The following is a 27,688-nucleotide window of genomic DNA, read 5'->3' on the forward strand; positions in this document are numbered from 1 at the left end:
AGTGAACGAGAGTGAGAGAGTTGCAAAACCGGTTAACTGTCTGTCAATAAAACCAAAAATCCAGTAAATGCTTAAGAAATGACACACACATGTTCACATTCACACACATACGCATAGCGCACGCAAAATGAACGAACCGTAGCCAACAAGTGGACAACAGAGACAGCAACAAAAAAACAACAACATGCGCCGTTACTCTTGTAGTGCGTTCTAGCGCTGGCGACAAGTCACATGCACGGAAGAAACAGACTTAAAAAGCATCTCGGCGTATTACTCATGCTAATTTTACACACACACACATACATATATATATGGGCATACGCAGCCCCAGTCAGTGTTGGGCAGTAAGTATAATGAACTACTTAACTCTGAAACAAGTTGTCGCACCGTGGGCAAAAAGATACTTATTCTGTGTAATCTATGTTTATATATATATATGTATATTCTGAGTACTCTATATATATATATATATATATATATATATATATATATATATATACACTATATATATACATATTTCGTATTTATGTATGTGTATTGTAATCGCATTGTTGTTGTTACCACGTGCCACTTGCAGCTTAGCGTGGTAGCACCACAAATGAGGTCGCCGCTAAGGAGGCGTGTAGACGTGGGCTCTTAACTTAAAGAAAAAAATCTTTTTTTTTGCAAACTGGCCGCATTTCTTAGCCGAAAAAGTTTTTGGAAGTGAACGGCGAGTGACGCATGCGAAATTGTAATTTTAGACATTTTATTGACACTTTATTGAAGTCAATTGTGAAATGGGCAATCGAAAAGATTAGAGCTGCGAGTACATTACGCCATAACACCTTTCCGAATGGGCAATAGATGGCGAGATATTGACATAATATGAAATCAGCGACAATAAGTAATAGCTAAAATAGCTATATATTTTTTACGTGTGTCTATGCAGATTAGATAGCATATTTCGGATTTATGTAACAAGCTTCCAGCTAGAATATATCAATTTTTTCAAAAATTGATTCTAACAACAATGTTTGAAATCATTACCCACAAAACTATCGAAAGCTGCCATAACCCCCTACAAGGTGCACTGCAGTCAAACAAATGGAATGGAGTGGGAGGTGGAGAGAAGGAAAGTGTAAAGTGTAGAGTTGTAGTGTAGAGTTTTGTAGAGACGTGTAAAAGAACTTGCCGTTGGCCTCCCAAGCGCAGCGCATGCCATAACAGAAAAAAGAAACGAGAACAGAGTGAAGCGCAACAACAACAACAGCAAATGCTAACGGTAATCCCTAGAGTATCTATTTTTGTAGCTGCCGCTGCATTGTGTTTGTATCTTGCAGTTATAATTTTGAAAACTTGTAATTTAAATACAAAGTCGTGGCATTGTTTATCTCGCATTCTTCTCTCTCTCTCTCTCTCACTCTCTTTCTATCTTTCTCGTTTCTTATTTTTAAAGCAAGCATTTGGTTTAAATCTTTGATGTGATTATTATGATGATGATGATGATGATTATGGTTGTTGCTGTTCCTCTGGTTGTTGTTGCTGCTGTTTGCCCTGCGGCATGAATTCTAAAGGCGAGCGAGAGAGGAAAATGTGTTAATATGTGAGAAGAGCTGCGAGTGAAGTTTTGGTGGCCCAGCCGCCTAGCGGTTCGCAACTAATTAAGGCACAGCACACAGAACGAAATACAGATACAGCTGAACAGCTACAGATACAATATATATATATATATATATATATACGTATTTATGCAACTCATCTTGGCTGCCAGTAGCAGCAACTGCGACGCATTCAAGCATCAAGTCTAATGATTGCTAATTACAAGACAACAACAACAAACAGTACACGAGAAGAAGAAGAAAGGAGGGGGAAAACGTGAACTAAACTAAACTTAAATTGTGAGATCATTGCGCCGTAACCAAATCGACTCGCCCGGACTTCAATAGAAAGCGGCCAACAACTCAACATTCAAATTGGGCAAGCAAATTGTTTTCAATATCTCAGATCTGATGAATAGAAAAAGCAACAACAGCAAATCACTTTTCATAGCAAATGCTACAATTAAAGAAAACAAAAGAAAAATTGCTCAAAAGCTGAACCATTTTCTATGGTTATCAACAAATTTGTTTGTAAGTGGTTTTAATTGATTTTTGGACTGAAATTCAAATGGGTGTAAGAAGGTTATTTATAGAAGTGGGAGAGAGATAAAACTAGTTCCTGTCTTGAAGGAGATTTCAAATAGTTTAATATCATTTATGGTTTGAAATTCAAGAAATATGTGGAAAACGGGTAAAAATCATTCGATTTCCCAGAGAAACTATAATTTAAATTAAATATATAAAATTTCATATTGCTATATTTAATACATTGACATTATAACTATATGAGTGAAAGATTGTTTTAAATACCATTTGAAGATACTTTTTTTGCATAAAACATTTTAAAAATGCTGCCTTACTTTTTATAGTTACTGAAATATTTCTTTATATATATTTTTATAATGTTTATAGACGCAAATTAGTGGAAAAATTACTGAAAGCGCGTTTTTTTTATTGCCTTGTTGAGACTTTTGGTTTAAAGACATGCGTCAAGGTATTTTAAATTGTTTTTATAAAACACGCTTAAAATAACATTGCTTTTGGCTGTGATAAACAATCGAGTTCAAGTGCCTGACCTTTGAACCGCCCTTTATAGCATATCGATTTGGGCACTTACCTTGTAGACCTGGCCGTAGGTGCCATTGCCAACGACCTCGATGAGCTCAAAGATGCCAGCCGGATCCTGCAACAAAGAAGAGACAAAAAAGGCGTTAGTAGAAGTAAGAAGCAGCAGAAAAGAGAAAAAAGTCAAAGAAACAAATGCAATAAAAACAAACAATAATTGAAACAATAACGAAGAAGGGGAAACGCCCAAAAAGGAAGATATATATACGTACATATAATCCTGATGCAAAAAGCAAATAAAGGCTGCCAGCCAAGCGTTGAGATGAGCTAAGAACAGGGCGGGGCACTTAACAAACAACAACAACACGATGAGGTTTTTTCACTTTGGTTTTGGTTTTTGTTTGTTTGTGTAAACAAATTATTAAGGCATAATAATACAAATACGGAATGTGGCGCAGCGTTAAAAATAAAGCGGAATTTAATACAAATACAAATACAAATACAAAGACAAATACCCTACCCCCTCCCGCTGAACTCTGGCTATGCGCCTGGTTCATGTGCATGTCAAGCCATACAACAACAAATCGCATGGGAGTTCATTGACACGCAGCAGCGACAGCTCACGGGCCAGACACGAGTCGCCGACGAGACTAAGCAGCGTGTCACGACCTGCTTGCCGAAAGGGGCGTAGGCCAGAGGAAGGGTGCGTGAGAGCCTACTACCGACAGCTAAGGTAAACGCCAATTAAAATAACAACAATTTCAACAGGTAACTTGTTTTCTTTTTGACAGGGGCAGTCGTCGTCAGTGCTCTAAATTCGTTTTATGACAGCTTAAGAGAGACGGTCAAAGGGCAGAGAAGCAGAAAATTTCGTTAATCGAGACATGCAAAACATGAGGTAACATGACATAAACATAATAGCATTGAAGATTTATATAACAAATTTCTAATTAGATTGTTAAACATAGATTTCCAATTGGAATATCAGACAAAGATTATTGATGATTAATTGTTTATGTAATTTTCATTATCTGACAAATACAAGTTTTAACTTAATTTTCATAGAATTTTATTTGATTTCGGGAATGTTACATAGGAAGTTTTTAAGATTCTTAACAGAAGTTTTGGGAAGCCCTACATTTAATAAAACATACACATCAGCAGTTTAATCGATTTTTATTAATAGAAATGCTTTTGTCTTTAATTTTTTTTTCCGATTGTCAAATGAAATTCCTTAGTGACTTAACCTATCGATCTTTATATAAAAGTTCATTCGATAGGTTACCTTTCTCGACTTATCATCTCTTATTTGATTAGTTGCGTTGATAGTAAATGCATTCTTTAAGCCTTTTCGCTTTGCATGAACTTCAGCCCATTGTTGCGGTATGCTCTTTAGTGACGCTCGTTATAAGCTTCAGCTGCACATTTCAATAAACATCCCCACAACTCACCTCATTTTACCTACTGCGCAATCCCTTCACACAAAAGTTGGTGTGCTGAGCTGCTCTTTGGGCTAACGGTAGCAGCAATTTGCAGGCAACTGCTCAACGACAGGAATTATAAAAGGCAAAAGACAAAGCGTAAGTCGAAGCCAAAATAAAAAAAGTAAAAAACAAAGCACAAAGAGAAGAAGAAGAAAATGGAGAAAAGGAACTATTGAAAGCTGCCTTAAGTAGATTTATGGCTGCCATCAAATGAGCCAACGTCAACGCCCCCTCCTTTTTCTCCAATAGCTATCATTGTTCTTATTCCTGGTGTTGTTGTTGTTGTCGGTTTTTAGTGTGTCAAACACATACGGAAGGGGAAATGCCAGAGAGAGAGAAAGAGAGCGGACAGGCGTCAGACTGGAAGCCAGTCAGCAATTACTGCTATTTATGGCTGATTACTTCACGTTGTAAAATCAATTAAAAATGCACAAAAACAAAACATGAGCCAAGTGTTGCTGCCCCCCAAAGTACCCACTCCTCACACTCTTTCTCTCTCTCTCTCTCTCTCTCTTTTCGCCGCATATCATGCTTTGCAAACCGCTTTATGACTCATTAGCGTTGACATGCTAAGGCAAAAACCTAACGAACGAAATGCAGCAGTTGTTGCTGAAATGGAGAGGGAGAGAGAGAGCTGTCTGTGTTTTGAATTTTGTGTGTAAGGCATTAGTAAATAGTTCTGACAACAGAGCGCGCTGCGGTTACAGTTATCAGTTGCGCTTGCCTGCTGACCAATATGCGCTGCTCTTCTCCCACACCAGTGGAATCTCTATTGCGTGCTCTATCTTTCGAGGTTTTTTTTTGTTTTTTTTTTGTTGTAAGCTAGCAGAGGGTATTTGCATTTTGTTACGAAATGTGAGAGCTTATCAAGTATATACTATATGCATATATGTATATTATATATTTTAAATCTTACTTGAATTACTTTTTTTATTAGCAGTAGTAATATGAAAAAGTATTTTTAGTTTAATTTAGTTTTCGCTTTGCAATAGCTGGGAGAGCTATATTGCGCATCTGCTAGGGTATATCATCTTCGACATTCCTTAAATAGTTCTTTTGCTTTTGTGCCTTTGTCTCTGGTTCGTTGTATTTGTTAAAAACGGGCACGAGTGCAACTAAAACTAAAACTAAACAACTCGCTGGCGACTCGTCTAAAACTTGCTGATGCTGTTGTTGCTGCTACTGCTGCTTGGCAGGCAAAACTGGATTTCTTTTTGGCCGTATACGAGGCTTGGCCCAGTTAGCGTTGCAATGATATGTATATACAGATAAATGTGACTGTCTGTGTGTAACAAGGAGACTCGCCAACAGGACTGACTGCATGTTGAACGCCCATGCCCAAGCAGCTTTTTGCATATGCATGAGAGACAGAGACAGCGAGAGGGAGAGGGGAAGAGCAGTGGGCAAGGCAGTTGCAGAAGATAAAACACATATGTAAATGGATATGCATGGGCAATGTATGCGTGTGTGTGTATGTGTGTGGGCTGTGACCAATTCGATTTGGAATGCAAAACATATTACCAAGCGCTCGGAGCTAAATAAAAAAATGTGTCTAAGACCAACAGCAAATTAAGCTGACGGAATGGGAAAAGAAACCAGTTAACACGCTGTGTGTAAGACGGAAACTAATGAACAGCTAAAGACTGTGTAAAAAACTCACGTTTACAAAGAATAATGTGTCTAACATTTAGCTTGAAAATGAATTTTTTGTTATGTATTTCATAAAAATGTATCTTGTAAGCTGAGATTTTTTTATGTACCTTTTTACAACTTCTTACTTCAAGGTGATGTATTTCATTAGGATACCAGTCTTTTTATGTATCCGCTTAAAATAAAGTGTTTACATACTTAAAAATTCATACACTTTGTTTAAAATGTATAAGTATTTAAGTACACTCATCCTATTCAAACGTTCGTACGCACATTTGCATCTGTGCCGAAATATTGAATGCTTCGGTTTTGCCCAGTGTATTTACCCAAGCAATGTTGATTTAACCCACAAACGTACAAAACCCAAACACATGTGTGATTTGTTGTTGTTGCTTACAACAGCAACAACAACAATCAAAAGCAACTGCACAAATTGCAGCACTCCAAAAACAACAAATACCAAATGTGGGCGAACACGTTTTTATCGCAACAAAGCCAAATGCAATAAACGTTGATTAAAGTAAATACACACACACACACAGATACGCATAAGAGAAAAACAAAGACAAAGACATCGTGTGCGTGTGCGTGCAAGAAGCACCCGACACATGGCCATGCACAAATGAAGGCAATCAGCAAAAGAGCGCGACGTCAGCAGCGACTGCAGCGCTTATCAAACTGCGAAACAAAAAAAAACGAAAAGAAAATAAAAACAGAAGCAAGCAGAAAAAACTCCAAACTACATTTGTAGAAAAGAGAAAGGGAAAGAATGCACACACATGAACACACATACTAGTATATAAGCAATGTACTTTTACAGTGGTCACTCGCTAATTGGAACGGCTAGTTCTAACTAATGAGCAATCTTTTGCGAGCTTTATAATCTCCACGGAATTTATATATTTTTTATTAATAATTTTTTTTTTCAAATAAATTGTTAATTAGTTCCAAATTTTGTAATTATAGTTATCGAGCAACCACTGTGCATAGACATATCCACACAAATAATTAATGAAACGACGCTGATAAATGCATTTGTGTTGTTGTCGGAGTATCTTATCAGTTTTACAGTTGCACAGGGAATGGGAGCCATTAGAAGAGGAAGCAGCAGCAGCAGTGGCAGTGACAGTGGCATGGGTAGTGGCAACAACAGCCAAATGCCATTCGCCCCGTCGCAGCTTTAAGGACTGTGACCTTTTGTCAAGCAGCGCCTGGCTGCTGCGACAACAACAGCAACAACAAGAGTAATATAGACAACAAGCTGTATACTATTTCGGGGCACGTATTTCATTGTTTAATGACCTTTAAAAAGCCAACGCAGACGTCGGCGCCCACGCGCCTTCTGCGAGAAGGCCAACAGCAACAACAGCAGCAGCAGCAGTAACAGCAACAACAACTGATGGGGCCATCACACGCCTGCCATTTTTTTTTGCCTCTTCAGTGCTTCATCATCATCTTCATGTCGTCTGTACACACACATACGAACGCACACACATGCTACTGCTGCTGCTGCTTCTTTTAATAAAGTAAACTAAACAATTTTCATTCTTGTCTCGTTTTTGTCTCGTCTTCTTCGACTATGAAGAGCAGCACATGCACATACCAATACACGCACACATACAGTCATGAGAGAGCGACACCCGTTGCCGTCGCAATCCACCTTATCCTCCATGCAAACCCCACCACACTGCCCACCCACCCGCTGCAAGACAGAGTCAACAAACGTACACTCACTTACACACACATACATGCATACAGAAGCGGAGACAGGCAGCGCAGTTTCTCAACAGTCGCAAAACTTTACTTTCTGTGGGTGCTGCTTGCGCGCCTGCTGGCAGCCTGCTTGCTGCGACGCCGACGTCGACGCATTGTATGCCGCCCAACGTGGGGCGGCAGTGGTGAGTTAAAGCTGTGGTGAATGTTTCCTGAAAGAGAAAGGCAACGGCAACGGCCAAAGGCAAATGGCACAAGCAACGCGTGCGGCTTGTGCGTGTGGGGCATGTTCATTGAGAAATGAAAAATATAAAAGACAAGCAACAACAACGAAGCATAAACAAGACTTGGCAAAGACGCTGACACCGGCCGGTCACTGCTGCCGGTGGTGGTGAATATAAGGCTGAAATGGGGGTGCCCACACTCACTCACACACGCAAAGAGAGATTATTGCAAATAGCCAGCAAATGTCAATATGTAGTTATTGCAATGTTATTATGTATTTATTATTTACATTAGTAAGTTGTGTGTAGAGTGGGCGTTGCCATAGCCTACAAGTTTCAACAACAGTTGCTGCAAGCACATGCAGTTGGGAGAGTGCAAAATTCTTATTGGATTATGTTTTTTGTAATGTTACTAATTGAGAGCCTGTTTGATTGAAAGTGAATTTGTTGGGAGTGGGAGTAAGACGGCGTGGGGTGTGGCAGTAAATTATTTAAGTGCTGATGATAAGCTGCAAATGCGGAAATTGAATTGAAGAAATAATATAAATTCATGCACACATGGCCACACCTTGCAGCAACTTTAAGTGTTTTTTCCACTGTTTTTTTGGGGATTTTGTTGTTGTGCATGTTGGAGCTCGCTTGCGGTGGTGGTGGTGCTGATGGGGGCTGACAACTTACCTTTAGTGCCGTCAAATCGATATCATCCAATGAACAATTCACCGATTGTGCCAGTTGTTGTTGCTGGTGCGCCATTTTGATTTGCTATTTTTTTGTTATTCTGCGGCGGCGGCTGCTGCTGCTGTTGCGGCTGCTACTTCACACACAAACACAAAACACACACACGCGCACACACTGCTATGCAGGCTATGCACACCAACACACACTCGCACACATATACGCACACAGAAGCACTTTTTTGTTTTTTTCTTCTTCTTTTTTGTAAATATTTTTTATGCTGCTTATTAATCGCTTCTGCTGATGTTATTGTTGTTTATTATTAAAAACAATTTCAATTATATGAGCATTGCTAGAAAATTTAATTGACAAAAATTGACTTTTAACAATTAAAAATATACATGTATATTTATAAAAAAAACTATTTGGCTAACAATTTGTATTTGTTGCTGGCCATACAACTTTTCTCTTTTGTATGTATGTATGTGTGTGAGTGTGTGTGTGAGCGATACACGTATGTGTTTGTATATGTGTAACGTTTAACGGGCGCGGCACGCACTTTTGCACAGATTTAATTTTTACTTTTTGAATGCAATTAATATATTTACGAAACGGGAAATTTAATATTCTTATTCTTCAGCGATTATTACACACACAAACGCACGCACGCACACTTTGCGCTCTTCATTATACACACACACACAAATGCACACGCATTCAATATACCGAAGTATATGTGTATACGTATGTTTGTGTAGGTAGACAGGAAAAAAATCTGCCACTCGCTTTTTTCTCTTTCTTTGGCTTTTCGTTTGGGACACACAAATTTTTGCGGTATTCTTTACATACTTAACGCGCACAGCAGTAAATGCTTATTGTTTTTGCATATCAAGCACAATTTACAACAGACTTGCCTAATTTTCTGCAAGTTCCGGTTTGTACAAGTCGATGGAAAATATTAAATAAATCTACTCGCGAACGACACGGACTAGCACGTCCGAACTCCGACGCAACAACAACAGAAATGTTACTGCCCAGCTGTTATGGGTCTGTTACTCTAGACATAACGAGTCGCCTTCCAATCGATATATCGATATGTTGTACTGTTAACTAACATAAGATAGTATTTCTAATTAACATATTCGTTACTTCTGTTCGTAGTATTGAAAAGTATTATTAAATTTTTTCTAACTTTTTCAGTGTCTTTGGCATTCCATATATATATTTGTAATATTTAAATTAAGAGAATAATACTGCAAAACACAAATTACTTTGTTAAGCTTGTTTGAATCATTAGAAATGCCGATAAAGTTGGTTAGTGTGGCAGCATTTTAAAAATATTAAAATGTTTCATGTTAACTAGCTGTTATGCTAAAGTATCTTAAGAATACTAAAATGCCATAGAATACCAAACTAATTTTGCCGCCAACATCACGCCAGTCAGCTGTGCGTAGCATAAAGTTGGATGTGAGCAACTATGCGTTCTGGTCTCTTTTTGCGCTTACGTTACAAATTATATATACGTTATAAATTATATATATAAAAATCAATTTGATTTGTACTTACAATGTCAACTTTAATTTAATTTATTTGGGTTTTGTATTTTATAATAATATAATGTATGCAGACTTAGACTTAATCTAAGACAAGTCTAATTTTTACATATTAATTGTTTAAAATATCAAAACTAAAGTTAATAAATTTCGTTTGGTATATCTGATTTAGTAATAATTATATTTTGTTTTTTCTTTAAATATTTTAATTATTGTTTTTATCGCTTTTTATAATAATGTTTAAATTTTGTTTTATTTAACAGTTTTAAAGAATCGTTTAAATGTGCGACTGCTGCGATCGATTAGTGGAAAGATATCGCCAACAGTACAATCGAGTAGTTTTCGTTACTACCAATAATCGATAGCTCGATGCTTAGTTGCTTCGATGCTCAACTTAAACATCGGGCGCAACATTGTAAAGCGAGATCGAGGGTTGACAAGACGTGCGTGAAACGAGCGCGCAACGCTACCGAAAATTTAACCGTAAAAGCAACGTATTAAAAGTGCCAACAACAAAATAAATATCTATGTACATAAAATAACAACAAATAAAACGTAAACCGCGATGCCAAAATTACCCGTAGAATGCAAAGCAAACGCGATTGTTAAAGCCGTCTAACTGTTTAGCTCTGCTTTGTCAGTTGCTCTTATTGCTGTTGTTGCTGTTCTTGTTGTTTTTGTGCTAATTAGAAAGAACTGTGGCGTTGACTGCTGCGCCGGCGTTCTAATTGTTGGCCCAAAAACAAAAAAAGCCGCGAAGCTGGTTTTTGCGTATCGTTGTTTGTGTGTATGTGTTTAAGTGTATGTGTGTGTGTGAGTCTGAGTGTCTGTGCATTGGAATTTGTTAAATCACATTAAGGTCAAAAACAAAAGCAACAAGTGACAAACCACAAAAATTCTAAGCATAAATTAATGTTATAAAAAAAGAAATACAACAGAAAAAAGTAGAAAGAATAAAACTACTTGTGGCATTTTTACACGTTAATAAATTTCTTCAAGCTGAGATTCTCATATATTTTTTTGTCTTTTTCTACAACATAACTGAAAAAACGCAGCAGCCAAAGAACGCCGCGCATAGCAAAACAACAGCAGCAGCAACAACAAGGGCAACAACAACTTTCCGGTTTTCTTAGCTCTCGCAGCGTCTCGCTCGTCTGCTTCTTATTTTGTTACGTGTGTTTATTGATCTTCGTGGCTTACGCGTTTCGGAAGACAGCGAGATGCGCGAGCGAGAGAAAGAGAGAGAGGGAGATTGTGAAAATATTAATACAAATAAATCATAATTTAATTCAAAACACAGCACCACACTACAACAACAACAACAGTTATAACCAGAAGAAGGAGTCAACGAAGGACGCAGGAGAAAGCAAAAAGGAGCAACGAATTAGAAAACAAAAAATCACGCCGTCTGTTAGTGTGTGTGTGCGTCCCAGAGAGCGTGGCATAAAGAGAGCGGAAACCGTAAACAAAACAAAAAAAAAAATAATAAAGCAACATAATTGGTGTACAGGATTTTAACATAAAGCGAGAGCAAGAGAGAGGGAGAGGCCGCGAGAGAGCGGAAACCGCAAAACAAAACAAAAAAATAAAGAAAATATATTAAGTATTTTCTATATACAGGATTTAACAATAAATCATTCACGCTGGATTTAGGATACTACGAAGCTGTTAAAGGTAAATTAAAAAAGAATTTAACAATATTTAACATTGATTTTTTATAACTGTTAAGCTAATAACTACCAATCAGAATGAGTTAAATTCAATAAACGGGTCCATAATATAAGACATAAAAACATTTTTATGCAGTCAACGCACCTGAGTCGCGCTTAATGGCTTTCAATAAACCACGAAAAGAAAAGAAATAAAATAAAAGAGAAACATAACATTCGAAACTTGTTGCATAACCGTAACCAATTCGAATCCAGTTGGAAGCTGTCAAACTGTACAGTTTGATTGGAAGGGCGCACATTGCGTGCGTCGCTGTCATAAAATTGCGAACGCTGTCACACTTTTCTTATTAGCATACGAAACAGGCAAGCAGGCAAGAGAGAGAGAGAACGAGAGAGAGGAAGATAGAGCAACTGCGCAGCCAACTTACAGGTGCTCAGCAGCGACAGCTAGCGAGTTGGTCATTTAGCCTGGCTCGACTGGTAAGCTGTAAACTGTAAACTAGGCTAAATAGGGTCTCTAGCCAAAGCACGTTTTGGTCTTTGCTTTGTGGCTAGCTTGCTTTGGGGCTTGGTTTATTTTTAAACCGCATTCCGCGTGGCATTTTCGCCTGGCCCAGCCAGTTGGCCACTTGCAAGCTAGTGTTGTCAATTTAGCTGCTGAAAAACTAGCTTCTTTTCTATGGCCGAACAGCGAGCAACTTTAATTTTAGCTATATTGTGAATTAAGTTATAACTTCTGCTACAACTAGCTTTTTCAAATCTGGCAACTCTTTTACTCAGACTTCCATACATATACATGTGTTTAAGTGTATCCATATATATATCTATACACAACCGTTAATATTAACAGCAGTTTCAAAGGCACTGCGCTGGATGCTAACTGTGATTTCCATAGAGAGAAAGACAATTGCGCTAAATTAAATTACGCTTAACGGGGGCAGCCAAAGGCCAACGACGCACAGACAGATAAAAAGAGGGAGGGTGAGAGATGCAGAGAGAGCAAGAGGCGACCGCAAATGCACTCATGCAGCGCTTGTCAAACTGCATATGAAATGTTCATACATATAAAAAAAATTCCAATTGGCAAAGCCAAGTTGGTCCATTTGATGTTTTGCTGTGCTTTTGTTTTCATTATTTTTGCTGCTGCTGCAGCTGGCCGCTTGTTGTCTTTGTTGTTGCTGTTGCTGGACTCCTTGCACTCATTGCCATAGCTGCGGCTTGTTGTTGGCGTGGCATTCTTTAGCGTTTTGCGCAATTTGTGCGCTGTACTTTGTTGTTGCTTTTTTTTCTTATTATTTATACTTCACATTTACAATTGAAAGTTGGCCACACGTAATCCTAAACAGAATTCCAATTCCAGTTCCACTTCCAGTTCCCATTCCTGTACCACTCGCCAATCAATCATGAGCTCTTTTATTTAGCCCTTCAATCAATCACAGCAACAAATCTTTTATTTTGGTTCTTTGCATTTTTTAGCGGCTTCTTTACTGAAAGGGTAGAAAAAAAGAATTACAAAATGTGTGTAGTTCCCATTTACTGATAAGAATTATGTGTTTCTTGAGTTTCTCAATTTTTCAACCATAATTGCTGGAGTGGGGACAACAGTTCAACTTAGATACGCCTAATTAATTGAAAGATTGACTACTGGGGCCTAAGACCTTTTGAATTGGTTCAAACAGTTGAGATGCGCCGCCAATTGAAATTGAACTTGCGACTCCGTTGGGAAATATGAAAGAAAATTCCATTCAATGAGTTTTACATATTTAAAATTTTAATTTAATTGTAGAATTTCGATTTAAATAGATTCAAAAATATATTCAAAATATATTCAAATAAAATACTAAGTTTATTGTCATCAGGATCGGGAATATTGTAATTGTGTTCATAATTATATTAGTGGATGACAATGACAATGACAATGACAATGACAATGACAATGACAATGACAATGACAATGACAATGACAATGACAATGACACTGACAATGACAGTGATAATGATGATGATAATGATAAGGACAATGACAATGATAATGATAATGACAATAATAATAATGAAGATTTGTAAGAAAATCTTGAATTCCAATTCTCGGTAATTCTAATATGTGAGTATACGTATCGAGTATTCACCGTATTACCTAAATACACACTCAACTGAGAATTTGTTGTCAAGCTGCTTTAAAAAAGATTTTCATCATCAGATCAGCTCAGCTCAGCTCATATTACACGCTAATTACGTTATCTGTCAATGCGAGTATTTTATTTTGTTCGTTAGAAATACACTTTTCGCTGTTTTTATATTGTTTTTTTGACATTAATGGGTCATGATGACAAATTCAGTTGACAATGATTTAATACTAAAAAAGTTACAATCGATTCTCACAGAGTTCCACTTTTCCACTTACAGTTATCAGCTGCGTTTCATATATAATGAAGTCCAGCAAATTAATCGCATTTCGTAAATAAATATCAATAAATGTGTTAAATATAGTATATATGATGCATGTATATATATAGATTTTGTATTCAATGAACAATTTGTTTGCCAAATTGATAACGTTTTTCGACACTTTCAAGTTTTTTTTTTAACTTGATTGATCTTAAAAGTGGAGCCAAGTGAATGGGGTTTTTACGGCTTCTTCTTCTAGCACAACTTCGAGAAGCCATTAAAATTAACTGTTTTCAATTGTGGCTGCTATCAAACGAGTTAATTTTGCATTTACATTACCTAGATCTACTAACACACATATACACCGAGGCTCATTTGTGTGTAAGTTTATATGCACAGATAGTTCCAATTGGCTGAAGCTGGTTGCCAAGTGTGTCAAGCAATTAGAAACAACCGTAAGTTAAAGTGCAAAACGGCAAACGGTTGAGCGACAGAGAGCGCAGATCACAAGCGCAAAGAGAGCGAGAGAGAGAGAGAGTGAGCAGAACAGACAAAGGCGGCCAAGATTTGAATATGAAAACTGTTTAGTTTATATTAACATTAAAATGTGAAATAGCATTACATACAGAAGCTTAACAGCAAGCTGTTAAAAATGTCAAATGCTAACAACAGCTTTCCCATCTCTAATATAATATGAAACTGTTATCAACAGAACATTCTAATGTTATTAACTTAACAGAGCAATGTAGAGCGGCAGCTACATTTTATAGGATAACTGCTAGTCTTGAAGTTTTCACCTGGACTTGGCTAACATGTTGATAAGTTTTTTTCCTCCTTTTTTCGCGCGCGCCAAAAACAGCGACTCAGTCAAAGAGCAACAACAATAAATGCACATTCAAGGCTACAACAGCAATAACAGCAACAGCAACTGCTGCTGCTGCTGCAACAACAAAAACAACTCGATTTAGTCAAAACTGGTTTTTCCATCTTGTTGCGGGATTGCTTTCTTTTTTCTCTTTTTCTTTGACTGCGCGCATAGCCAAAAAATATGCTAAAAGTCATATTACAACAACAACGACAGCGGGAGTAAGTGCGACAGCAACAATTTTATTGAAGCACAGGAAATGCACTTTACACACACATATGTATGTGCAGCTGTACATATGCATACAGAAACACACACACACACATACATATATATGTATATGTAAGTTACATTGACTTTACAAACAATTTGCACGATTTGCCGCGGAATTACAGTTGCAGTTTTTTTTTCGCTTTTTGTTATTTTGATGTGTATGTGTACGTAGCTGTGCATGTATATATATGTGTGTGTGTGCACACGTGAAGGGTCGGTCAATTCTGTTTTTTTGAGTTATTTGCTTGGCACTCCACCTTTTTTTGGCAATGTGTGGGATTATGGCTGACAGAGAAGTCAAAAACAAACTCGAATCCTTATATAAATATATATGTATATATATGTTTCTATACATGAGAGTAGTGTGATAAATTATTAATCCTGTGAACATGGAAAGTTAATTAATTTTACTTTAAATGCATAGAAAACTTTGTTAATGGATCTTTACTATTAAGTTTTACATATCTCAAAATAAAATGTAAAATTAACATAAAGCTGTTAACAGAACCAAATGCCCTCTCATAACAGCAGTTCGCCGATCTCTAACATAACATGCTAAGATTAATAACATAATAGACTATTGTATAGTGTGCCAGCCACACTGTTTAGGATAACTCAACGTTTTCATTGGGACTTTGTATAGCTAAATCTAAATGAAGCCTAAGCTAAACATTAGCTTCAAATAATTCTAATTAATATCCAACTTTATCACATGTTTCCCACTCATCTGTTTTCATAATCAATCATATCACAACAAGCTCAGCGAAAGTTGTAATTTTCATTTTCTGTCTTATTTCATTTAATTGCAAATAAGTTTTATACCATAATTTCGAAGTCTTCTGCATTTGGTATACCCAAAAAAGTGAAGAGCTTTATTCAGTGCCTACTAGACCGTGTCTCGATTTACACAACTTCGTTTTATGTTTTCGGCTTTTCGTTTCTATTCCACAGTCTATTTATTGCTATTTCGTAGCTTATTTTGTCATATGTTTTGGCCATTCCCTTTTCTTTTTCTCATTTTTCAGCTGTAGCTTAGTCAATTACAACAATCGGAAATCAAATAATAATACAATCTCCGCCAGTTTACCTGGTCGCAGCCGATCTCACCTGTTAGCTTTATTATCGTGTGGGGCAACCTTGAAACTTGCTGCGCCTTCCGCTGCTGACTGAGTGAAATTTCTCACCAAAAGCTTTGCTTTTGTTTTTGCTTTTCATTTTTCACTTCTTTTTTTTTTTAGTTTTTGGCTTTTGGTTTTACTATTTTTCCTTTTTTCTTTAGTTTTTGTCTTTGCTTTCAAGTTTGAAGTCGCACCATAAATAATTTCCAGTTCCTCGTTGATATATTTCTCTCTTTGTCTAGTTGAAGTTTTTTGCCGTCTTTTGGAATTTGGCTAATCAAGTCAAGTGTTTTAGCTGGCTGTGTGGAATTCGCAATGTTAAATACGATCTGGAAAAAAATATATATGTATTAAAATATTTCTAGAAACAGATTTAGCTTTTATTTAAATGAGATTGGCATAGTAGTAATAGTAACTTAAAGAACCAGGATGATCATGAGAATCAAGTAGTAGAGCGCTTAAATATGTATACAATTTTATTTTAATTATTTTCAACACATTTTGGGTAATCATTAGAAACCACAGCTTAGAAGTCTAAGACCTTTCCTGTATTCATGAGAATCGCATAGTAAGGCAATGAGAACCCATTAGCTAGTTGTCTGTGATTCAAAGATGTGCAGAATATAGACCAACAACACTTTTAGCCTAATCATGAAAACTCTTCAGCTTTTGCGCAATTTTATGAGAATCAAAGAGTAAGGCAATGAGATCGATTGACTTATGGAATGCTGTTATCTAATGATTCATTGAATTCCCGAACAACAGCTCGAATTCAGTTATAATCAAATCCAAAGCTCTTCGTCAAATTCATGAGAATCGCATAGTTAGACGTTTTCTAAAAATAATTTTGTTGTTCTAAGCTCACGAAGTTCATTCAACAATTCTCAGCTAGTGCTTTCGACCTTTAGAAAGCTATTAGTTAATGATTCACAGATTTCCAACAAAAGAACCAGAAACTTTCAATTTTAATTTCATGATTTATATCATTTTATTTCATTTCTTCTTCAAAGAGGAAGTAATTAATCAAAAGCCAAAAATTTGAAGAGAGAAAAAGAGAACGAGAAACTGGTTTGAAGCAATACCAGCAAAAAGTAAAAGAAAAACTTATAAAATCTAATTCAAAACAAAAATTAAAATGAAATTAAAAATAAGAGATTAAAAATAAATAAATTGTGATTAATTTAGAGTTTGAATGACAATTTTTACTGCCACTTGAAGTGCTAGACCAGGCATCTTATCAGCTTCAAGGTAGGCGTGGCAACACTTATTTTCACACAAATATTGCCAAAAATAGAATAAAAAATAAACTTATCGCGAAAGAAACAAAAACCAAATCGAATTTTGTAGCCTTGACTCTGGCTTTAATTTTGGCAAATTGCTCGCAATCTGTGGAGCGGCCGCAAAAAGAAACAAAACGAATTTAATAAACGCTCGCGTCTGAGTGTTCATTGATGTTGTTGCAGTCCAATCAAAATATTTAGCTTATTAGTTTGCAAAAACAAAAAAAGTCAACAAACACCGAAATCAAGATCCCAAGCACGTCGCGAGATGGGTATCTTCCCCACCGCCCTCTCTCTCTCTCTCTCTCTCTATCTCTCTCTTTCTCTGTTCTTCAAGTAGAAGCAACATTGTAGACAATTTTTGCCATTAAGCATACGCCGCTTGGGCCGAGCTGGCCTGATGTTGTTGATCTGATCTGCCTCTTGGCCGCAATTAATTACATTTTGCGCACTTTATTTCCGCTTTACACCGAGCTCTGCTAGAATTTCGCAGCTGTAATTATTTTTCCTAGTATATGCCTCATTATGCCTTAAACTAAATGATTATGTATAAAAAAAGGGTATGATGTGCTTGTGAATGAGTTGTAATCACATTAAGTCTACATAGAGACTTATTTTTGATCGGTATGACAAGGTGAGTCAGCTTTCATAAGGAATAACTTAGTATCTGAAAGAATTTAGATTAAACTTCATCAAGTGAATATTGTTGATCCCCAAAATTTGATCATTTAATGTTAGAGTGGAGTAAAGAAGTTATTCGAGGTATCTGCTAGTCGAACACTTACCACATTGGCGCACTCTACTCTGCTGCATTCTAAAAGTCAGCGAGAGAAACAAAAAAAAAGAAGCAAAACAAAAGATGAAGCCATAAAAATGCCGCTGCTTTTGCTGTTGGCCTGTTGTCGGCTTTTGTGTTTGTGCAGCTGGCTAAGGAAGGTGTTGATGATATGGCCCCTCAATGCCTCACGATGGAGGGCATTGATTTTAACAGTTTGCCAACAACAAACAACAAAACGGTTCTTTAACAACGTAACATTAGATGCCCTTAAGAGACATATCTGCAACGTAGATGATGTAAGACTACTTAAGTTTTGAGGTATATTAGCTAAGCTATGACATCTAATGATAGTAATGCTTAAGCAGCGCTCACTTAAAGCCAGCTCAGCTTAACTTAAATCCAAGTCTCAATTGCTTAACTAACGAAATGTCTCAGTTAATTTTAACGTATTTAACTAAGGCAGCGAACAAGAACAATGCGCATTTGTGCGCTATACCTAAATTGTTGGCTAGCTCCACATCTGCCCCCCCTTTTTGCATACAGAGCCCCAGTGCTGCTCCTCTTCTTCTTTGTGCATATATAAATTATGCCCTAAGCGTAGTCTCGACCATCGATTTGAAATCAAAAAGCGTAACAGCAAAACAGAAATGCCAAAAATTCTTGACTTGAGCTCAACTCAGCTCAGCTGTGAAATGTGAGCCAAAAAGACGAGTCAAGAGCAACAGTAGTAGAAGAAGAGGGGAAGAGGCCAAAGCGACAAAGCCAAGCCCCAGGTATGGGCCATTGGGGGGTTTTTACGTTGCCTTGTTCCTCTTTCAATATGAAATTCTTAAGCGTACTTACACTTCTTACACTTAAATATGTATATTTATATATAGCATATATGACAACGCATGCATAGAGGGTGACAGAGTCCAAAACCTAATTACGGCATGTCCAGGTTATTTACTTTGAACTTTATCTCTCCCTGTCAAAGCGGAAAAAGTTATTTAGCCTGAAGTTGCCTTCGTTGCAATTTATGAGCTTATTTGTTTTTGCTTGTCAATATATTTTCTTAGTACTAATCAGTGCAGTAAAAAACCTTTACAAAAATATTTACTGCAAGCTTACGAAGATTTGATACACTTATATATATATCTATATAACTTATAAAAATTTTAAAATTTATTAATAGAAGAATTATAAATATTTGACTAAAAAAATGTAGCTTTTATTTAAAGATATCTTTTCGCTATATCAAACTACAATCTATCAATTTGATTTACTTAAAAACTGACCTATATCAAAGGCTGAGCTTTGCTAGCTACAAGAATACAAAATACCAAATGAACTCATAGAGAGATTTCTAATAATTTATGAATTCAGAGCCAACACCCTCTATAGGGCTACCATAGCTACCAGCTAATTTATAATAGCCCCATTTGGCAGAGCACATCTAATAGATACACTATCTGAGTGCAGATAGTGTTTTGTGTAAACTTATCAATTGATTCGTGTGCGATAAATATTGCTTACTGCGCCAACTGCAATAACTGTAAATGCAGAAAGAGCGAATAGTGTTCATAGGTTTTAACATGATGTCAGAGCCAAGTTTTAGAGAGTCTGAGTCATGGGGCCACATAGCGTTAGCGTAGTAGCTGTACAAACCAGTCATGGCTGACAAAACTAACTGTATGAATTCTTGATTAATTAGCTGGGAATGCGCGTTCTCTCTATTCATTCTCTCTATGCTCTATGGTAATAATAATAATAATAATGATAATGATGATGATGATGGTGATGATGATGCGAATACAAAGTCTTAAAAGTCATGACTAGAAACACAACTCGTCAACAATTAAAGAGATACATAAAACTGGGCATTAAAAACAAATGTTTTGCATTTGCATTCAATGTGCGCGAGTTACGGCTCTTAACCTTGAATACGCTTTCCAGACTCTCCACAGATATATACGTATATGTATTAAATTATAAATATTACTTTAGTATTTGTTGCTATTTGAGTGACATTTTGCTGGAGCAGCGAAAAAACAGAAAAAAATAATATGAATTGAGGTGGAAAATCAAGTTTAAAAGTCGTACTTAATGTACACTGACAGCTTTGAGGTGTTAGTCAAATATTTACTTTTTTCAGGTTTTATTTAGTTGACTTTGTCTAAAGTTTACCAATACGTAGCGTCTATTATTATATAACTTATATTATACTACTGAATAAAAAGCGTTAATTGATATAAGTAAAAAGACAACTTTATTTTAATGTATGCCAACTATTCCTGTATTAATTTTTACTATTGTTATAAATTATGCTATATAGTATAATAAATTTTTGAATTTAGCATCAATTTCTTAGAGCGAAAACCCCTAAAATATTTACAAATTATTTATAATAAAATTTTTAGATTTGTAAATGAATAAATATATATATATAATTGATTAATGAATATATGTTTTTATTTAAAAAAATATTTAAATTTGTTATTGCAGTTGTACTATATTTATATATAATTTTTAAAACTTCTTTTCCAACTAGCTGACAAATATATATACTTTGTAACTGTATCTATGCTAAACCAAATATATTTAAATAATTATTTCTGATAAGTTGACAACTTGATTTAGCTAACATATGCGCTAGGTCTGTTTAAAGGGTATAATTACACGGTTAAATAACAAAATATTTGTTTAAACGCTGACATCAGACAGCAATTGAGAGAACGAGGCATAAAGAGAGAGAGTGAGTCAATTGGAGAGAGGGCAAGAGTAAAAACGTATAATCAAAAATCAAGCTACAACAGTATTTTGGGTTGCTTTCAAATATTCTTTACCGGTTTTCTTAAAACTCTTCAGTCTGTTTAGCATTGTAGCGTGAAATATACTTATATATGTATTTATGTGTGCACATATGTGCTATGTAGAAATATACATTTTACTTTTTTTGGTTTGTTTGGCTTATTTATTTACAACTTTTATTATGACGCGCATTCTTTATCAAAACGGGGAAGACAGTTCGAAGCGGCACTCTGTCAAATTTGCATATGCCGAAATGTGAAACACGTTTTGCATCGGCCACCCAAAGGCAAGGCAGGAGGAGGCGTGCAAGAGGCGTGATATTCATAAACTGAAAAAATTCAGACAAACTTTTGACACTGCAAAAAAAGCTGAAGGCGAACTGGCTAAGCAGCTTAAGTTAATGAAATGAGCATAAAAAAGATCCCAACAGATTCGGCTGATAACTTTGTGAGCACATATACTTAAGACAACTTTTATAACAGTTATTATAAGCTTAGAGCACCCGAAGCTACTGACTAGCCTGCAAAATTTTTACAGAATTTTAAGATACCATTCCCCAAATTAAAACAGAATTTATGCGTAAAAGTAAAGAGACAGTAAACAGTATGCAGGAATTCTTCAATATCAACTTAAGTGTTGACTGTTGAATGCGCATTGGAGGAGGGGGTATATTGGTTTTGTATGAATGTATGTAACAGACAGTAGTAGGTGGGATGTACACTCAGGTTAAAGAAGGCAGGACTGCTGACTTAAATGTTCCTAGAACAGGCGTAGATCAAATATGATTTCCACTTCCACAAATCGTCTGTTCCCCCTTACAGTTAATATTTGAATACCTAACTTGGCATTAGGAAGGTATCTTCCAGTCGCGTATTGCCCATTTGCTTTCATTTTTTTTTCAATTTGTTTTATAACGTCATCAAAAAGTGTCTTTGGTGTCATGTAATATTAAACGTTTAAAAATTTTTATTTTATTTTTTTTTTTAATTTATTGTGAACATTTTGAGTTCGGTTTGCGCAACGTGCTTCAAACTGCAATTGGCAGTAAATATATATTTTGATTTGGGGTTATATCTGTAATAACAAACCGCATATCACAGTTGTTCGGGTTTCATCAAAAACACATTGGAATCGTTTGAAATTCATTTAAAATGCATAACTTTTTTGGTTTTTAGAGCCTTATCACATGTTGTTAACAACGCAGCTGATGGGCTCGAAGGTTGTACTTGAAATCGTCATATATAAATTTATTAATGGCCTTTTATTTTCAAAAAAACGATTTACAAATAAACGAGGCAATTAAATAATTTTGTCTATAGACTTTTTTCTTGCTGGTCTTCGGCACTTGAATAAACATTGGGAAGTGCTCGGCGACTGTTGACGGTTGACAGTTGACAGTTGAGAGTCGAGGGCTTAGCCAATTAAAAAATTCACTTGAAAGAGGCTTTCAACAAAAATGATTATTATTATTATTATTATTAATATTGCCCTATCACATGGTCACAATTTCGAACCCAATTTTGAACAACTCAATAAATTCTAGATACAAGCTCTTAGTATTTCATATTTATTTTTGGGTCATGAAATTGGTATTGTTACTTGCAGCTTGTAGATCCCAGATCGTGTGCCCAGCTACATTTTAATTAAAATCAAGTAAGAGTGTTGCAGCTGAGAGTGACTGACTAGAAGATACTCGTACCGAGTAATTGTTTCTCTTATTCCCGGCAGAATCATGTTAAATATTTGTTATCTTTGTAGATAAGTTTTTGAACTAGAGATGAAATTTAGTAGCTCTTGTAGTTGATGAAGTTTGACAACGATTTCAATCGATGTTATGGCTATGAAAACAGTCCCTAGTAGTCACGTGAAGAGAACGATGAGTAAGTTGGCCAAGCGACAGTGTTCGATCGCATCAAGAATATAAATATATATATATACTTTACAAGTTCGCCCATGCCCTCTCCGTCTACTGCATATGCCCTAAATTGACGTTTTCAATGAGTTCCGGGTATGAAAAAAGGGGTCTACACAGCTGCCAACTGCCGAATTGACGAGCTGATAACGCGTCGCTTATTGCTCTTTCTATGAAACGTCTTCAAGCTCTTGAATTTTCAGCAGTTGATAACGAATCATAAATTTTTTTCGTAAACTTTGGCAACTTCCTGCGAAACGCAACGGAAATATTCATTGCGTTGTTTGACTGTTATACACATAGAGTTGAGCAAATATTTACTATGTGGGTTAGCCAAAAGTGTTTGTCAGTTATACACACTCTATAAGGCATGTGACTCACTTTGTGTGTTGTTGTCGTTGCTTATTTTTTTTTTAAGAGTTTTTTTCTGTTTCCTTTTTGGTCTCACACACACGTGTTGCTGAGCGGCATATGCAAATCATTTCGTATGCTTGATTAAGTCATTCTAACCCTAGCTCTAGCGCTAAGAAGGAAATGCTGCTCTATTCGGCTCCAGTGGGCTGCACAGCTCAGACAATGATTATTAATTACAGATCAGAGCATTTCAAAATGGTCACACGGTGTTCACTGGAAAGGGTCGATTTAGGCTTTGTAACTGTAGAATGACGAAGTTGTTGTGCTCTATAGAAAATTAATTATAGACTTTGGCTAGAAGTTATTCAATATACAGCTTTTCCTCAACAACTTCTAGCAGTAGAAGTCTGTAAAGCTGACAGATTGATAAGATTAATAAGGAAGATGCTTTGTTCTGCCTAAGTTCAAGCTATTAGCTTTAGTGCTATCGTTGAAAATTCTTTTGTTACAGGTTACTAAGAATTTTAGTATATTTTAGGTATATTAAGTGGGAGCCGAAAAGTAGAGGCGAAGATGAATGAATGTGAGTTGAAATAGGATGTTCGTTAAGTTAGTCAAACACCACTTAAGATAGTCAAAGGTAGTAAGATATTATTCAAGAATTCTATAAACAGGAATTTGAATGTGTTAAAGCTATAAAAGAAGAATCTTTGTTGTGTCTCTTATAAAAATGCTATATTCCGAATGATATAAAGCCTTCTCACTTATATACTCATACATATATATTACATATATATATACATCGACACATCATTAATCTCATAATCCCCAGCTTATACAAATCAGGTCTCTAGAACGACGAACAAAAAGCTCTTTAGCTCGGTGAAAGTTAGCTTCAGGTGTGTTTTGCGACAGCCATTAACAGCTTTAATTGCTATACTAATTGATACTCAGATGATTTCGATTCGCTGGGCATTCTTAAATGTCTAAGCACTTCCGAATACACAGTCTGCAGTTAATCATAGCAACTAGATGGAAATCAATCAGCTACGAAAACCTGTCTAAAATCTCACACCTGTTTGTCTAGACATAATCGCCATCAACAGCAGAGTTACAAGAAGTGTTCAGATTAATGGGCATATATCCGGTATAACGAATCTTAATTACACAGCAATTAAAAAGAGCAGAAAAAGATGAAGCAGAAGGCGTGCTGCTAACTATTTTGGCACAATATTAATGAAGATATGTCTATATAGACATACACACACACGCACACAATCAGTCAGCCAGTCAAAAGCGGGTTACGACTGCAGATTGATTAAAATTAATAACAAAAGAAACTTCAGCGACGCCACGAAGGCAGAACTATGAAATTTGCTTTATTAAAACATCAGAAGCAAACAAAATTTTCACTTTTAATTGATTTTTATTATGCCAAAAGAATTCACTGAGTAAAATTTCAATTTGTTTGTTATAAATTTTGGTTGTTTTTATTGACTAGCCCAAAGTTGGCATCTATTTGTTATATTCATATGCATAGAACTCTAGCCAAAAACTCTATGATGTCAGCATTTAAATGCTTGTGCAGTCAAGCCCATAATTTGGCTTAAATAAAACTTTGTAAGCGCTCGAACTGTAATTGATTGTTGATTGATTTTAAAAAAAAACCGTTTAAATGTTGCCACAAAAAAAAAAAAAAACAAAAAAGACCAAAAAATTTCACTGTCAAGCTCGCCAATGCGGCGCCCACACGAATTCCATTTGCATGCCAAATGAGCACATGTCACAGAAAAAAAACAAGAGAAAAGAAAACAGAATAAAAATAAAGAAATACGGTAGCTGCGAGGGTTGCGCATGCGCAGTACCACAGCACCGCAAAGAATCTCTGGAATATGTAGCTTGTAGATACTTAGATACTTTTAGATACAAGCGCGCAGCTGCGCCATGATGATGTCATGGAGTTTTCGGTCTTCGTTTTTCTCTATATCTACGACGCGGGTGTAACGCCCCAGGAGGGCGTAGCAAATGCCATCCAAACAAACACACACACAGCATAAGTAATGGCAATAAGCATGAAGCGTTGCGCGCTGCCTATTGACTAATTTTTGCAAATAACTTTTGGAGCAGCACACAATAATAAAGCAAAGCCGACATAAAAATAAAGACAATCCATATACATACTCCCACCACACACATACACGTTCCCCTTTGTGTATGTCTTTTTGTAGTCAAGTTAATAATGAGCCAAAAAATGTTTGGTAATAACTTTTAAAGAGCCTCAACAATTTGACTGCAGCTGACAAAGAGCATTGCTGAGTCGAGTGCCTGGGAATTATCAAAAATATTTGTCTATGAACGACACAAATCCTAACGAAATTTCTAAACTCTGCCAAAAAATATGAATAAAAAAAGATTAAGTAATAAACTGGACAGCAGATAAATACATGAGGCTAAACGCTATTTGCAGTTGTTAATAAAATAGTATAAAATATATATGAAATTTGTATGTGAAATGCGACCTTTTGCCATTAATAAAATTTGCTTATGTTTTTAAAATACTTTGAGAAGGTTAAGATAAAATATTTGCAATAATGCTTATGATATTTTTTATATTTGAGTTATATATAATTAAAAAATTAAAAGTATTTAAAGCTCAAATTTTTTATATATATATATGTTATATTCAAATATATTCTGTTATGTATATATTTTTTTAAAATTTATAAATAGTTTATGTATCATGAAAAATCAGATTTGTTCGGTTTTACCTTTATGTTTTGATTGCTGAGTAGTATTCAAGTATTTTATACGCAATGGATCTAGCTGTTGAATTTTGAATATATATATGATAATCCCGCTAAAAATCGACAAAGTATTGTATTAAATTTATAGTAGAATGCATACATTGAAAATTAACTAAAGACGCCGTCAGCAAAGCAAAGCCCAAACGAAATCAAAGTTTAACATTTATTTTTTATTAGCGAAGTCAAAACGAATCAAACCATATTTTTATCATCAAACATTTGGTGCTAATCTTTACAATAGAATTGCCCCATTTAAAGCTATAAAACTTTCATGACTGGCTGAACTTTTCCGTAACAAATGTTAATAAGAAAAATTTTAACAGCCAATGAACTTTATTTTTTTTTATTTATGAATTCAAGCCTTTTGTCGGAAAATTGACAAGTCTTTGTCTTGTTATGATAAACTGTTTCTCTTCGCCATAGAAATCGAATTTCCCATCAGTTATTTACAATTTTGTACTTATAACAAAAAAAAAAAAAAAATAATAATAAAATCAACCGTTAGGGTGCTGTCAGCTTGATAAAAGTTCCCAATAAATTCAAGGCTTATAAGCTCGTATCTCTACAAAAATAAAACAACTCTCGCCCTCTTTTTTATTTCAATGAGGTTTTCTCTTTTTGTTTTGAAAATTGTTTAGCATGCCAAGCACAAACAAAAGAATTTATAACATTGTTATTGTCCGACTGGCTGAATCTTTTTGCTTTTGTTGTTGCTGTTGTCATTGAAGCCAAAACTGAATTTTAATTTTCGGCAAGTGATGAGGTAATTTTATTCAAAAAAGTCCCAAATTAGGCAAAAAATTAAAAATAGGAAAAGAGGCACACAAAAAAAGAAGCAAGCTGTGCTACAGGTCTCATTGTTAGATCGCGGCACAGCTATAGGATCTCTGATAGCACATAACAAGAAATGTTCATCAAATTAAATGTTATCTTCGTCGATCGCACCAATAATTAAATTCCGAAATATCTTTTAACAAACGTTCCGCGCATGTAAATGTGATTCTGCAAAGCTTAAACATTTATGTAGCGGAGGCAATACATAAAAATCATAGACATATTTATATACATATATATCTGAAGAAAATTGGCTTATGTTTATTGATTTATGCAAATCTCCTTTTGCCGCTGTGAGGTTATTGCACGCCTAATCGGACAACTTTCCTATATGGCTAGCTGGCTGGCTCACACAAAGAGCTGCTCCTACTCCAGTTCTACGCGACTCTATGGGGAGGCTGTTTAAAAATAGCATAAAATATAAAAATCGTAAATATCGCCTCCTGCCTTAGCTCAGCTGTCGACACATGTGCGCGCCGCATGTGTTCCTCAGTCTTTTACTTTTCTCCCCTCGGCTGTTCAAATCTTTTGCGCCTGCGCAATTGAATGTTTATATTTGGCCAGCCTGTAAACAGGATACTTCTCACTCTCCCTCTCTCTCTCTCTCTCTTTCTCTATTTAGAGTGTGCACAGTTGTGTTTTTACTTTCATCTTTTATGACGAGAACTTCGTCGTGCT

The 27,688-nt window shown here is 35.8% G+C and overlaps 2 protein-coding genes across 7 annotated transcripts in view; one reads left to right on the forward strand and one right to left on the reverse strand.

Annotated features, from left to right (window-relative positions):
* Nucleotides 1-8,504, reverse strand: part of LOC111602881 (protein daughter of sevenless) — a 44,657-nt gene extending 36,153 nt beyond the window's left edge. For all 6 annotated transcript variants that reach the window (XM_030225326.1, XM_023320210.2, XM_023320208.2 and 3 more), the window contains exons 1-2: nt 8,395-8,504; nt 2,698-2,763 (exon numbers count right to left, since the gene is read on the reverse strand). In XM_030225326.1, the coding sequence (XP_030081186.1) occupies nt 2,698-2,763; nt 8,395-8,469 (141 nt within the window). In that variant the 5' untranslated portion in view covers nt 8,470-8,504. The remainder of the gene's footprint in view (nt 1-2,697; nt 2,764-8,394) is intronic.
* A 3,035-nt stretch (nt 8,505-11,539) lies between these two features.
* Nucleotides 11,540-27,688, forward strand: part of LOC111602903 (spectrin beta chain, non-erythrocytic 1) — a 36,410-nt gene continuing 20,261 nt past the window's right edge. The window contains exon 1 of the mRNA XM_023320244.2: nt 11,540-11,618. The gene's annotated coding sequence lies outside the window, so the exon portion shown is untranslated. The remainder of the gene's footprint in view (nt 11,619-27,688) is intronic.

This window comes from Drosophila hydei, unplaced genomic scaffold, assembly GCF_003285905.1.
Source record: "Drosophila hydei strain 15085-1641.00,03,60 unplaced genomic scaffold, DhydRS2 tig00008128-arrow-arrow-pilon, whole genome shotgun sequence".
Taxonomy (NCBI): Eukaryota; Metazoa; Arthropoda; class Insecta; order Diptera; family Drosophilidae; genus Drosophila; species Drosophila hydei.